At 42.3% G+C, this 14,010-nt stretch overlaps 1 protein-coding gene across 2 annotated transcripts in view; it reads left to right on the top strand.

The window, feature by feature from the left end:
- Positions 1-6,293, top strand: part of CABLES1 (Cdk5 and Abl enzyme substrate 1) — a 176,708-nt gene extending 170,415 nt beyond the window's left edge. For both annotated transcript variants that reach the window (XM_069731195.1, XM_069731194.1), the window contains exons 8-10: positions 912-1,018; positions 3,131-3,338; positions 4,101-6,293. In XM_069731195.1, the coding sequence (XP_069587296.1) occupies positions 912-1,018; positions 3,131-3,338; positions 4,101-4,241 (456 nt within the window). In that variant the 3' untranslated portion in view covers positions 4,242-6,293. The remainder of the gene's footprint in view (positions 1-911; positions 1,019-3,130; positions 3,339-4,100) is intronic.
- The last annotated feature ends 7,717 nt before the right edge of the window (positions 6,294-14,010 follow it).

Raw genomic sequence — 14,010 nt, forward strand, 5'->3', positions numbered from 1 at the left:
TATAACATAGTGGCAGAGACACTGATTCTAGCAATGTGTCTTTTACTGAGCTGATTGCTGTAGTTCTTATAAAGTCAGTTTTATCAGCAGGAGATTATCACTAGAGGACTAGTAAACCTGCTGACATGTAGTCCTCCATATTCATGAGCTATAAATAAACCCATCCCCTATCATGGATTGGCAGCTTTCTGCCTATGCACAGTGTACACAAAGCAGCCAGTCAGTGGTGTGGATGGGGGTATATGGAGCTCAGTATTCAGAGAACTGATAGATCTGCAACAGAGAAAACAATGATGTTATTAAAACTACAGCAATCAGCCGAGTGATACATTTCTGGAATCAGGATATCTGTCTCTATGATGACATGATGCTCTCAGTTGAGCATAGCAAAAACCCGGTGGTAGGTTCATTTTAAATTGATTGTTTCTTGACGACAACTCCTGTCTATAGACCCTATTAGGACATAGACATTATGGAGGGGGCTTTTCCCTTCCGAAGCTCACCTCTTCTTCCAAAGAGCCAGAACGTAGAGCTGCTCTGTACAAGCTGTTCCATTGTGGCAGTCGTAAGTCGTCCTTGTATTACATGGATCGCTGATGCAGTCTTTCCTGGCTGGCTCTGTCCTCCCGGTATAATCAATTGTTTGCCTGGAGCTAATGGCCATATTATGAAAGGAATGGCCCCTGATGAGGCCGATCTCCGATAATAGACATATAACACATGTGCCTGTAGGGATAGGATTTATCGAAGTAAGCTCCCTTTTCTCTTCCTTGAGGGCTACATTTTATTATACCCTTTTGGAACTTTGAGCATAAGATGCATTAATCTGTTGAGCTTTGCTGGCAAAAAAAATGAGACTCCCTTCGACTGTGTCCTCACCTGTGTACACTGACTCTAGCTTTCATGTACAGACCACGGTTCTAGAATACGTGAAACCATCTGACCTCAAGAAAGATATGAATGAAACGTTTAAGGAGAAGTTTCCTCATATTAAGCTGACCCTCAGTAAAATAAGAAGGTATGTACTAATAATGTGGAAATGCCAACCACATGGGTAACATGAAACTGTATTACGGAGCCCCCCGTATATGACAACATATAACGCGAGTCCGATGTTTTATATGGTTCGTTAAAATCTGAAGTAGCTTCACACACAATCTAGGAGCAGATGGGTTTATTTTACAGAGGTAAAGCTAAATCTACACTAACCCCACAAATAATGAGAATAAATACAAAGCAAACCTTTTCTTATGTGGTGGTCTGCCATCTGCATGTTCTGGAGCAGTCAGCCTATCACACGTTTATTGGCTCCGGATTTCGGTAAGGTGACGTGGCTTATTTAAAGGGTTTGTTTCCTTTCATTAAATGTTAATCCTTGGCTGCAGACTATTATAAATTTTAAAAAAAAGGGCTGTGCTCACCTTCCCAGGTCCATCAGCCGTCTGGCATTAGCTGCGCTGCTGACGTCATGATGACAACGTGGCAGCCAATAAGTGATCTTAGTGGCTTTGAGCGGGGCGTTCTGTCTACATGGGAACCCCCTGCTCAGAGCTGCTGAGCTCACTGATTGACTGCAGCGCTGTAAACATGAATTCAGCGCTGCAGTCAGACACTGGAAGCAGCATTGAGATTCGGTGGTGGACCCAGGAAAAGTGAATATAGCTCTTTTTTTTCTGTAGAAAGGGATGAACACTTTTATGTTTTTCTTTCTGTCTGACACAGTCAGCGAATATAGGGACTTTTTATAGCTAGAAACAAAGCAGTGTTAGGCCTTATTCAGACATCCATGTTGTATCCAGTTTTTTTTTTCAGGAATAGATCATGTATCCATTATAATCTGTGGTGCTATTCACATGTCCCTGTTTTTTCACGGACCGTGTGTACGTGGAAAACACACGGAGACCATGTCATTTTTTTCGGCAGTACAGATGAAAAGGGCCAATTCAAAGTCTGTAAAAAAGACTTGGCTTCCATGTAATGTACGTATTTAACATGGCAAAGCGTAGGAGAAACGTTGTCATTTCTAGATTTCTTTATCCGTCCGTGAATAACACTGATCCCATACACTGATGACACCAGTACCGTATTTTTCACGTACGTGACTAAGCACTGACGTGAGAATGAGGCCTTCGGGTATGTGCACACTATCTCTTTTAGGCAGATTCCAGCTGGGAACCCACACTAGAAACAAAACGCCCAAATGAATGAACATATGCCCGACATCGTCAGACTACCAGCTATTGCATATGGCTCTGTCTTTTGTAACTTTTTATATTCACTTGAGACTTTGGAAGTGATCGCTCCGCCACCTTGTTATACATGAAATGAAAAAAAGTGTCCGGAGATGCACTAGGAAAGACCATTCAGGAAAAACGTCTTCGGCCTTTTTCTGAAACAATCTTCTGCTTCGATTCACATACCCTGAAGGAGGCCATAAACCTTAGATGGCTGTCAACCAAACACTTATAATGGACGCCTCCAGGAATATAAGAAAGTAATAGATTAGCATTTTTTAGTTTTACAGGTTCTTTAATGATGGTAAATGAACTAAAATAGTCAAAATTAACTGCATCCCCTCAAGAGGGGTCATGGCAACTAATTGTAAATGATCATCACATGAAATGATTATCTGTCAATCTCTCTACTATACTTATTATTTAAGGAAAAAGCCACAACATTAAGCAAGCCATAAAGCGACTTCATAGACCGATATAGCGGAAAACCTAAAAAAAAAAAAAAAAATAGGTTTACCACAAATCAGAATTGGTACTGAAATCCGGAATGGCATCTGCATAAATCATTTTAATTTAGTGGCTTTGTTTCCCAAAAGGCAGACCTTTTCAATACCCTTCAAATCATCCTGGCCACCTGATCTTAAATGGGATTCTCTATCTCCAAGATCCTATCCCAATATGTAGTAGGCGTAATACTTCTAATATTAGCAAATATTAGACATGTAGTATAGTTCTCCTGATTAGCTGTCACTTACCTCGTGTGCAGGGCATTGCAATAGTTTAGGTATCCCTGTTACGCCCTTCTTTATGTATTGTATCCCAATTATAATCTAGCAGGAGCCATTAGCCCTCACTTATTACAGTGATGATTTTTCTTTATGCTGCTGTCTTCATAGCCTTAAGCGGGACATTCGGAAGTTAGCCCAGGATGATTGTGGCTATGAAGAACCCACAGTAGCCATGGCATTTGTATATTTTGAGAAGCTGGCATTGAAGGGGAAGCTGAACAAACAGAACAGAAAGCTTTGTGCTGGAGCTTGTATCCTGTTGGCTGCCAAAATTGGGAGTGACCTGCGAAAGCATGAAGTGAAACACCTCATTGATGTAAGTCCTTCATACAATCATCATCCTTAATTTATCTACCATGTAGAAATTTACCGGGGTTTTTAAGTGAAGAGCTGATACGTCATGTCATTGAAAGAACAGGCCCGTTGGGCGGTGCATGACGCAAGATGTTATTTCATTGTCTTCTGCAATATTTAAGCTTCGTGTCATGTATTACTACTTCAGGTCCTGGACTTGGCATAATACATTGGATACATTGTTAGACTGATGATTTACTGTTCCAGGACCCCATATTCATGATAGAATACATGAGCTACTGCTCATAATAGGTGTGAATACTCTGAAGACCCCATTGATCCATACGATGAAGTTGGTATCTGACATCGTGCAAGTAATTGAAATGTTCCTTGTTGCGTTAATTCGCTAGTTGGAATATCTGCTCAGTGCTATGCTATGCTATGCTATCAGTGCAGTACTGACAATGGGATCAGTCCAGAGCTGTAAGTTTTCTGGTGATTTGCTAATAAGAGTCCCATGGTTAATAACTGATGGCAAACCCCAGCCATTACGTAGGTTAAGTTCACACACAACAGACTCTTTCGTACTAAGGTTGCCGGAAGTGAAGTTTTGGCTGTTACCCATACACTACCTCTGTACCAGCTGTCCTTTGAGGCTGTCTGCTTTGGTTCGTAGCCTATCAATGACAAAAATGGTGTTATTTAGAGTATTCCGTTCTTTTGCCATCTATTAAACTTGAAATGTAGAGCTGTTAACAAGGGTCTTTTTTGACTCTCTTCGTAGAAACTGGAAGAAAAGTTTCGTCTAAACAGACGCGAGTTAATGGCATTCGAGTTTCCGGTCCTGGTTGCCTTGGAATTTGCTCTTCACCTCCCAGAGCATGAGGTTATGCCCCATTATAGACGCTTGGTCCAAAGCTCTTAGCACAGGATAAACTTCAGAAATGTCTTCCTCTGAGACATTGACTGAGACATCGCTGCTACTGGACATGCAAAAATACTTAAGTGCCCTTGTCATCAACACACAGTCTAGACAGCCATTGTATCAGGAAAGCTGCTGCTCGCTAAGTAGCTCGGTGGTAACTTCTTACATCACTGAGGGCAAAGTGACCAGATGAACGTAGGACCATCCAGGGTATGGCTGCATTTATTGTGTAGGTGATGGCTGCACTTCTAAAGCCAATGGTTTCATTGGTGCCACTTTGGTATTGCTTTATACAAAGACACTATTCCAAATACCTGTTATTGGGACATAAGGTGGGGCAGACGGAAACATGAACCAACTTTCTTTCTTATCTCTCCGCCTTCAGAGCTAAAATTCACCATAAAGCGAAGGAAACTGCGAAGTGTCAGACCTTCTCTCACTGTGTCAAAGACAAACGTGCCAACAACTTTTCTTACACTTTTTTTGTATATGGACTCCATTGTGTGTGTTTTTTTAACACACTGGACCATTCTGCCCGACACACTGGAGGATCACCAAAATGCGTTAGTCAGGCAGCACCTATGGGAAGCAATGCGCCATACCTTCTTACTATAGATCGTGAGCATGACACTTGTGGACCAGTACTACAAACTGATTCATTCCATCAGTGTACGATCGGAGGCCGAGCATTTACAGGACTGTCTGAGATTTGGTATAAAGCCACATCATTTTAACTATTGCACTTTTCCACTATGGAGGAAATGCGTCTAGTCGCACAATTTGTTGAGTCTGTGCTCTATGTTAGAGTGCATATTAAGCACATTTTCTTGTGCTACGTGTTACGCAGTGTTTAAATAGTGTTTCGCAGCTGCCCGTTATAATGTGCTACAATACATTCATCTCCAACATTGCCTAAGTGTGTTTCTATGAAATTCAATGTAACCTAAAGCTATCGAGCATCTGACAAGACCTGAATGCAAGTGCTATTGTACAATATGGTTTTTACAGTTGTCTCATTTGGCAGCCTCAATTATACTTGACTTTTATACTACAGAAGTAATATACGTAGATGACTGCACCTTCAGTCCATGAAATGTTCACCACATCATAATCTTATTACCAGCACTCGGCTTCGTGAGCCTTCTCGGTATGTGGACTATGATGTCGTATGGCCCAATCATAAGGCCCATGAAAACTGGTGACATCGTCAATTGCCAAAAGCTGCATCTTTCCCAGAGAGTTGGGTACACTTTCCATGCACACTGCCAAGTATACACTACTTTATCTAAATTCCTTCATCCTTAGAGAAATAGGTTGTAGTTTTCTTTATCTTATTTTCAAATGTTTAATCCTTTTTTGAACACTTCATGATTAAGGGCTATGATTGGGCATTAGATGGTGAACACTATTCATTAAATGGGTTTTCCACAAACAAAGTACATTTTAATCAATAGATCTTAGAATAATAATAACTTCCACAATGGAATGTATTTAAATAAAATGTTCCTGTGCTGAGATAATCTTATAAATGTGCCCCTGCTGTGTACTGTGTAATGGCCGTGTCTGACCATACAGGGACATGGTCTGATCATACTACAGCTCCTGGGCAGGGGAGGAAGCAAAAGAGTATACAGGCAGGACAGCACAGGGTCACAGCTGATGCTTTCTGTGAGGCAAAACATTTAACTGCCTGCTTTTAAATGTTTTGTACGGTCAGACACAGCCATCACACCGTACATAGCAGGGGCACATTTATAAGATTATCTCAGCACAGGAACATTTTATTTAATCACATCCAATTGTGAAACTTATTATTATTCAGAGATCTATTGATTAAAATGTTGATTAAAATTAACTTTGTTCATGGGAAAACCCCTTAAAGTAAAAAAATTAACACAAAATGTTGTGAATTTATCCATAAATACAGTATGTTGAAATGAATTTGTGCCTTCGACTGATTATATAATTTTATGTTAGTTGAATCACACTTTTTTTCCCTCTAAATTCACATTTAAGTATGTACTTTCTTAAATAAAGTGAGAACTGTATTAATCTGAAGTTTCATGAATTTAATGGTATGAATGGGCTCAGATAAGAAAATTTGGATATAAACTGTGTATTTTGATAAGATTGTGTTTAACACAAGCCGTACAGTTTAGTGCCTCTAAGCCTTAAAAACTAAGGTTTAGAGGCACGAAACCATTTGGGTTGTGTTAAACACATTCTCTCAACCTCAGGCCAGCGGGACCTTTCCTGCCCTTGGGCAGATTCCGGGGGACCACAGTGCTCGGGCCAGCAGCTACGTTTTGACGGCTGCCGGCCCTTTAATTTCTTCTTGCTCTCACTACTGAACACTGCGGTGCATGCAGTGAAACATTGCGTTCTGATGTTGGTCAATCCCAGCATCTGGAGGCACTCTGCTCTGTGAGTGGAGCTAGCACGTGATGCGCTCCCATCCCACACAATCAGCATTGTTTCCTGTGATATTTTAACAGGAGCCCCTTGTCTCTGTAATGTCTATACCACAGCCCCATATCTCCTGTGATGTCTATACTGCAGCCCCATGTCTCCTGTGATGTCTATGCCGCAGCCCCATGTCTCCTGTAAGGTCTATGCCGCAGCCCCATATCTTCTGTAAGATCTATGCTACAACCTCATGTCTCCCGTGATGTCTATACCGCAGCCCCCATGTCTCCTATAAGGTCTATGCCACAGCCCCATGTCTCCTGTAATGTCTATACTGCAGCCTCTATGTCTACATTGATGTTTATGTCTATACTGCAGCCTCCATGTCTACATTAATGTTTATACCACAGCCCAATGTCTCTTGTAAGGGCTATGCCACAGCCCCATGTATCCTATAATGTCTATACTGCAGCCCCCATATCTCCTGTAAGGTCTATGCCACAACTCCATGTCTCCTGTGATGTCTATACCGCAGCCCCCATGTCTCCTATAAGGTCTATGCCGCAGCCCCATGTCTTCTGTGATATCTATACCGCAGCCCCATTTCGCCCTTGATTATACCGCAGCCCCCATGTCTGTCATGATGTCTATACCATAGCCCCATGTCTCTTGGAAGGTCTATGCCGCAGCCCCCATGTCTTCCTTGATTTTTATACCGCAGCCCCCATGTCTCCTGTGATGTCTCTACCGCAGCCCCATGTCTCCTATAAGGTCTATGCCACAGCCCCATGTCTACTGTGATGTCTATACTGCAGCCTCCAAGTCTACATTGATGTTTATACCACCTCCCAATGTCTCCTGTAAGGTCTATGCCACAGCCTCATGTCTCCTGTGATTTCTTGTCTGATGTGAGGTCTATGCTGCAGCCCCATGTCTCCTGTAAGGTCTATGCCGCAGCCCCATATCTTCTGTAAGATCTATGCTACAACCTCATGTCTCCCGTGATGTCTATACCGCAGCCCCCATGTCTCCTATAAGGTCTATGCCACAGCCCCATGTCTCCTGTAATGTCTATACTGCAGCCTCTATGTCTACATTGATGTTTATGTCTATACTGCAGCCTCCATGTCTACATTAATGTTTATACCACAGCCCAATGTCTCTTGTAAGGGCTATGCCACAGCCCCATGTATCCTATAATGTCTATACTGCAGCCCCCATATCTCCTGTAAGGTCTATGCCACAACTCCATGTCTCCTGTGATGTCTATACCGCAGCCCCTATGTCTCCTGTAAGGTCTATGCCGCAGCCCCATGTCTCCTATAAGGTCTATGCCGCAGCCTCATGTCTCCTGTGATATCTATACCGCAGCCCCATTTCGCCCTTGATTATACCGCAGCCCCCATGTCTGTCATGATGTCTATACCATAGCCCCATGTCTCTTGGAAGGTCTATGCCGCAGCCCCCATGTCTTCCTTGATTTTTATACCGCAGCCCCCATGTCTCCTGTGATGTCTCTACCGCAGCCCCATGTCTCCTATAAGGTCTATGCCACAGCCCCATGTCTATTGTGATGTCTATACTGCAGCCTCCAAGTCTACATTGATGTTTATACCACCTCCCAATGTCTCCTGTAAGGTCTATGCCACAGCCTCATGTCTCCTGTGATTTCTATACTCCAGCCCCTATGTCTCATGTGAGGTCTATGCTGCAGCCCCATGTCTCCTGTGATGTTTTTACCACAGCCCCGTCGCCTGTGATGTATATACTGCAGCCTCATGACTCCTGTGATTTCTATACTCCAACCCCAGTGTATCCTATGTGATTAATATTCTCCAGCACCATGTCTGCTATGTGATGTATATAAAACAGTTTCAGTGTCTCCTAGGTGATGTATACATTAGTCTTGGTGTCTCCTATGAGATGTATACACTGCAATCTTGGTGTCTCCTATGTTATGTATACTGTAGATCACCCACTGCTTTAGTTCTATTAATGTAACGTGAGCAGTTATGAATTTTCCCCTGCAGTGTAACATACATCTGTGTTCAGTATAACTTACTGTGTGAGTTCTTTACAAAACTTATCATTGCAAAGAGTCGCCTGTGCTCCAGACCGACACAAATCTGGAAAAGCAGTTATGAGTTTCAACATCATCCATACCATCTACCATCACAGCCGCACCAAACAGAAGCCGTTCCAGCCATCATATTAGGGGTGAGTTATGGTCTAAATATGCAAATGGCACTTTGTAGAAAAAAAATGTTAAGGAACGAGGGAGATCCAGCAGGAAAGAGAAATAGTCTCTGATAAAATCCAAAATAGCTTTATTGTCATGAAAAAAATTAAAATGTGGATTCCAATGACAAGTGGTATAACAAAGGAATCACATAGCAGCTCTCACTGCACTGAATGCGTTTCGAACACAGCTGTGTTCTTAGTCCTCAGTATGAAAAAAAATGTTCCCCACCCCTGCTCAAAGGTCTCTTAGGACCAAAGCCAACTCTGTTCAAGTTCTTTAACCCCTTAACGTCCAATGACGGATATATCCGACATTGGACGCCTCCCCGTGTTTGGTGCGGCTCCGGCGATGAGCCCGCACCTTTTCCAGCATATGACAACTGATCTGATCAGCTGTCATGTGCCCTCAACAGCAGCGGGTGGAATCGCGATCTACCTGTGGCTGTTAACATGTTAAATGCCGCTGTCAAACTCTGACAGTGATATTTAAAATGCACACACAAGAAGTGCGTCATTAATCCTGCCTATTGGGGTGTCACATGACCATGGGTCGCCGATGGGTTGGCATGACAACCCTGGGTCTGCAGGAGACCTCTGTGGTTGTCATAGCCTTATAGCTATGAGCGCCGCCCAGCGGTCAGCACTCATAGCTATTGAGCATTTCTGCTACACAGCGGGGTTGCAGCCATGCTCTATGTGTACCAGAGGCAACCGGAGAATTGCAGCTTCTAGTCTCCCATGAAGTCTATTAAAGCAGGTAAAAAGTTAAAAAAAAAATGATTTAAAAAATATAAAAGTTCAAATCGCCCCCCTTTCTCCCCATTCAAAATAAAACAATAAACAAAATCAAATATACAAAAATACATATAAAAAGAATTAATCCAATCGGTAAACGGCATAGCGAGAAATAAAATGGAAAGCCAGAATTACGTTTCTTTGGTCGCTGCAACATTGCCATAAAATGCAACAACAGGCAATCAAAAGATCGTATACACCAAAATGATATCATTAAAAACATCAGATTGGCCCGCAAAAAATAAGCCCTCACCCTGCCCCAGATCACAAAACATGGAAACTCTAAGGGTATGTGCACACGATGCGGATTGCAGTGTTTCCGCAGCTGCGGGTCCGCAGCAGTTTCCCATGCGTTTACAGTTCAATGTAAACCTATGGGAAACCAAAAACGCTGTGCACATGCTGCGGAAAAAAACGTGCGGAAACGCAGCGGTTTACATTCTGCAGCATGTCACTTCTTTCTGCGGATTCCGCAGCGGTTTTACAACTGCCCCTATGGAAAACCGCAGTTGTGAAAACCGCAGAAAAACCACGGTAAATCCGCAGCGGTTTTCCACTGCGGATTTATCAAATCTGCTGAAATCCACTGCAGAAAAAAACCGCAGTGGACCCAGAATACGTGTGCACATACCCGAAGGGTTTTGGAAAATGGCAACTTTTTTTTTTTTTACAAACTTTGGATTTTTTTTCACCATTTAGATAAAAACTAACCTAGACATGTTTGGTGTGAATTCGTAATGACCTGGATACTCATATTGGCAGGTCAGTTTTAGCATTTAGTGAACATGGTAAAAAAAAATCCAAAAAACAATTGTGGAATTGCACTTTTTTTGCAATTTCACCGCATTTGGAATTTCTTTCCCAATTTCCAGTACACGACGATATGATAAAATCAATGGTGCCATTCAAAAGTACAACTCAAAAAAACGCCATAAACAAGCCCTCACATGGCCATATTGATGGAAAAATAAAAAAGTTATGGCCGTGCAAAGCAGGGGAGCAAAAAATCGAATCTGAAATACCCCTAGACCTTTAAGAGGTTAAAGAGGTTGTGATACCAGGTGAAAAGTGGCTAGTTTTTCTCTCATTTTTTATTCCTACTGCTCCAGAGTTTTGTTTTTTTTCACCCACCATATGGTTCTCAAGATAATCCTTTGAGCATTGCCCCTTTGAAAAAGGCTATAAACATTAGAGCTAAATAAAAAGGTCCATATCTCTGAAACCATATGGCCCATATAAAAGAGAATTATAATACTCAAGAGCAGCGAAAATAAAATAAGTGCAAAAACCTTTGACCTCGTGACAGGTCCTCTTTATAGAAAAGACTAAACTTAGTAATGTCAGTGACATCACATATATAGCTATGGAAGCTAAATGGAAGTTGTAAACAGCCTGTGTTTAGAAACACTGCACTATCCGAAAGGAAAAATAAAACCAGTCCAAACCTCAAAGATTTTAGGGAGCAGGTGCCCTCCGGTGTTTATACACATCAAGGCCTATGTGCAGACCCAGAAGTTCATGGAGTCAGGGCTCAGGGTATCTGCCGGAGAAAATGCACAGTCCAGATGTGACTGAACCTGGTTGTTCGGGCATCCCAATTTGCTTATGGTTAGGTTGGTGCAGCAGATTAAAGAAAAAAATTGGTCCATCTGCTCAAGAAACTGTATTGGCTGCTACTGAGGACACTTTGTAGCAGTAGCGCTGGCATAGGAGATGAAGTGGACAGAAGCCTTACGGCCAGCAGGCATCAGCTAGGTGAAAGCTGGCTTATCCTGGTAACACGCCAAATTCACCTTCTTTGTATAAGGAAGAAAAGTTCCCCATTTTGATTTTATAGCATAGCTATCCAATAGTCAACCCTTTGATGTATCAACGTCTGTCAGCACGTAAGCAACCAAGCATGCAGCTTTCTATGCTCGCCAGTATAACCGAGGAACACATCCAACTTTTCCTCTGAGATTGTCCATGTGGGTCTCCAACAGCCCCAGAGCAGCGAGCAAGATTTAGAAGCAGCTCTTTCTACATTCTTTGTTACATAAATATGAGCTCTAATATAAATATAGGTGGGATGATATCGTTGATGCCACCGTTGTCTCTACTCACAAATCTGGCGGCCCTTTTTGAAGTGGCTGAGAAGGTGACGTGTCCCTTATGATCTGCCAATGCTTGATCTCAAAATAACACTTCCTCCCTGTTTTCTGATGCATAATGGAACCATTTGCTTCTATCGATGGACCACGATATGGAAGGTGGAATTCCTGCAAGTTTTAACTCTGCAAATCACTCAGTAAAGCCTGTCCATTGCTGAAAGTTTAGGAGGGCGTTCTTAGCCACATAAGAATGATTGAGATACGTAGTATAGTGGCATTTGACACTACCTTCACAAGCTATGTTATTAAAGGGAAACTCAAAGAAACGCTACAGGAGAGAAAAGCGCCAATAGGGTCTTATCCGATGATTAATCAAGGTTTTTTTGATTAGTTTGCACTCACCTGATATTTCACGATATCAAGCATACAGACTCATCCGAAACAGCTGCAGCAGAGCCACAGGTCAAACAAATGACCGAATCATAGTATTATAATAGAGGAAATTTTGTGGGTATCTGCGCTGCTGTACAAAAGGCAATCCAGGCGTGTAGATAGTAAAGGATGGTTTTATTTCCTCAACGCATTTCAAAGTCTACAGGACTCCTTGACTTCGAATCGCGTTGGGGAAATAAAACCATCCTTTACTTTCTACACGCTTGTATTGCCTTTTGTACAGCAGCGCAGATGATACCCACAAAATTTCCTCTATTGTAATATTAAAGGGAAACTGTCATTTTTAAAAGCCCTGTTTACCTGTAGATATAGTGTTAATCTGCAGGTAAATAATGGTAAAATCCTGCCTGAGTGCAGATTAACCATATATTTACAAGCAAATAGTATTTTTGGACATGACAGATTTCATCCAAAAAAAAAAAAACTGTCGAAATTTGCTGCTTGATGCAAGGTGGTACTACTTTGTATAGCTAACCCAAACTCAACAGCTGCAAGTATGGCAGCTCTTCAGCTTACTATAGGCTTGCAGCTGGGCAGGTGCAGGATGGGAGTGTAAGGCTGCCGTCACACTATTATTATTATTATTATTATTTATTGTTATAGCGCCATTTATTCCATGGCGATTTACATATCAGGAGGGGTATACATAATAAAAACAAGTACAATAATCTTAAACAATACAAGTCATAACTGGTACAGGAGGAGAGAGGACCCTGCCCGCGAGGGCTCACAATCTACAAGGGATGGGTGAGGATAGAGCTGGTCGTGCAGTGGTTTGGTCGATCGGTGGTTAGTTACACTAGCAGTATTTGGTCAGTGTTTTACATCAGTATTTGAAAGCCAATACCAGGAGTGGGTGATAAATGCAGAAATGGTGCATATTTTCCTATTATACTTTTCCTCTATTTGTTCCACTCCTGGTTTTGGCTTACAAATACTGATGTAAAACACTGACCAAATACTGCTAGTGTGAGAGCAGCCTAAGTGTCTGCAAGGTGCCTAGCCTCGGTGATGTGAAACATGGAGAAAAAGGCTACAGCACGGATAGGTGCGGAGAGGTTTGTTAATGAGCCTTGATTTTTGGGTCCGGGTTTTAGGAACAACTGGTAGAGCAGGGTGGGACTGGTCATTCAAATCCTCCAATCCAGGAGATTCAGTTGTGTTAAAAGAGAAGCTGAACTGCCTGGGGAGAGAAGCAGAATGACCTCTGAGACTTGGCTCTCTAAGTGAAGGTCAAAGACTTGCTGTATACTGGTCAGCTCCTGCCAGTGGCTAAATAAGTCTGGGTATACTTTTGAAAGGATGAGACAGCTCTGTGAAGCCATTACTGCTACAATTCAAATGAGCTTTATTGGCAGGACTAAGTACATGTTAGTGTCGGGGTCGTCACGACAATACCCTTCATCCACCAGTCATTCCAAATCAGATTAAGAGCATGTTGGTACCGGATAAGAATGAGTCAGACACAATGCTGGTTCAAACTCATTGCATGCTCGTGTGTCCACACGTAGTGGGAACGTCACAGCAACTAACTTTATTTCCTAATACACAGCACTACATGATCTATTGGGGGAAGGTGCGCAGAGGGCGGGGATATGCAGGGGTTAAGCAATGTATCTAGTATTCAGTCCTTCTGGTTGGCTCTGACATCATCTGATGAATCTTCCTTTGTCCACATCTTGTCCACATCGCTTTAAGTATCATTTCCAGAGAAATTATACTTGTCCTTCCGGAATGTGTAACTTGCTTCTTCAGCAGGGCGAATCTGGGGCAAAGGTGAATAC

Source organism: Ranitomeya imitator, chromosome 6, assembly GCF_032444005.1.
Source record: "Ranitomeya imitator isolate aRanImi1 chromosome 6, aRanImi1.pri, whole genome shotgun sequence".
NCBI classification, from domain to species: Eukaryota; Metazoa; Chordata; class Amphibia; order Anura; family Dendrobatidae; genus Ranitomeya; species Ranitomeya imitator.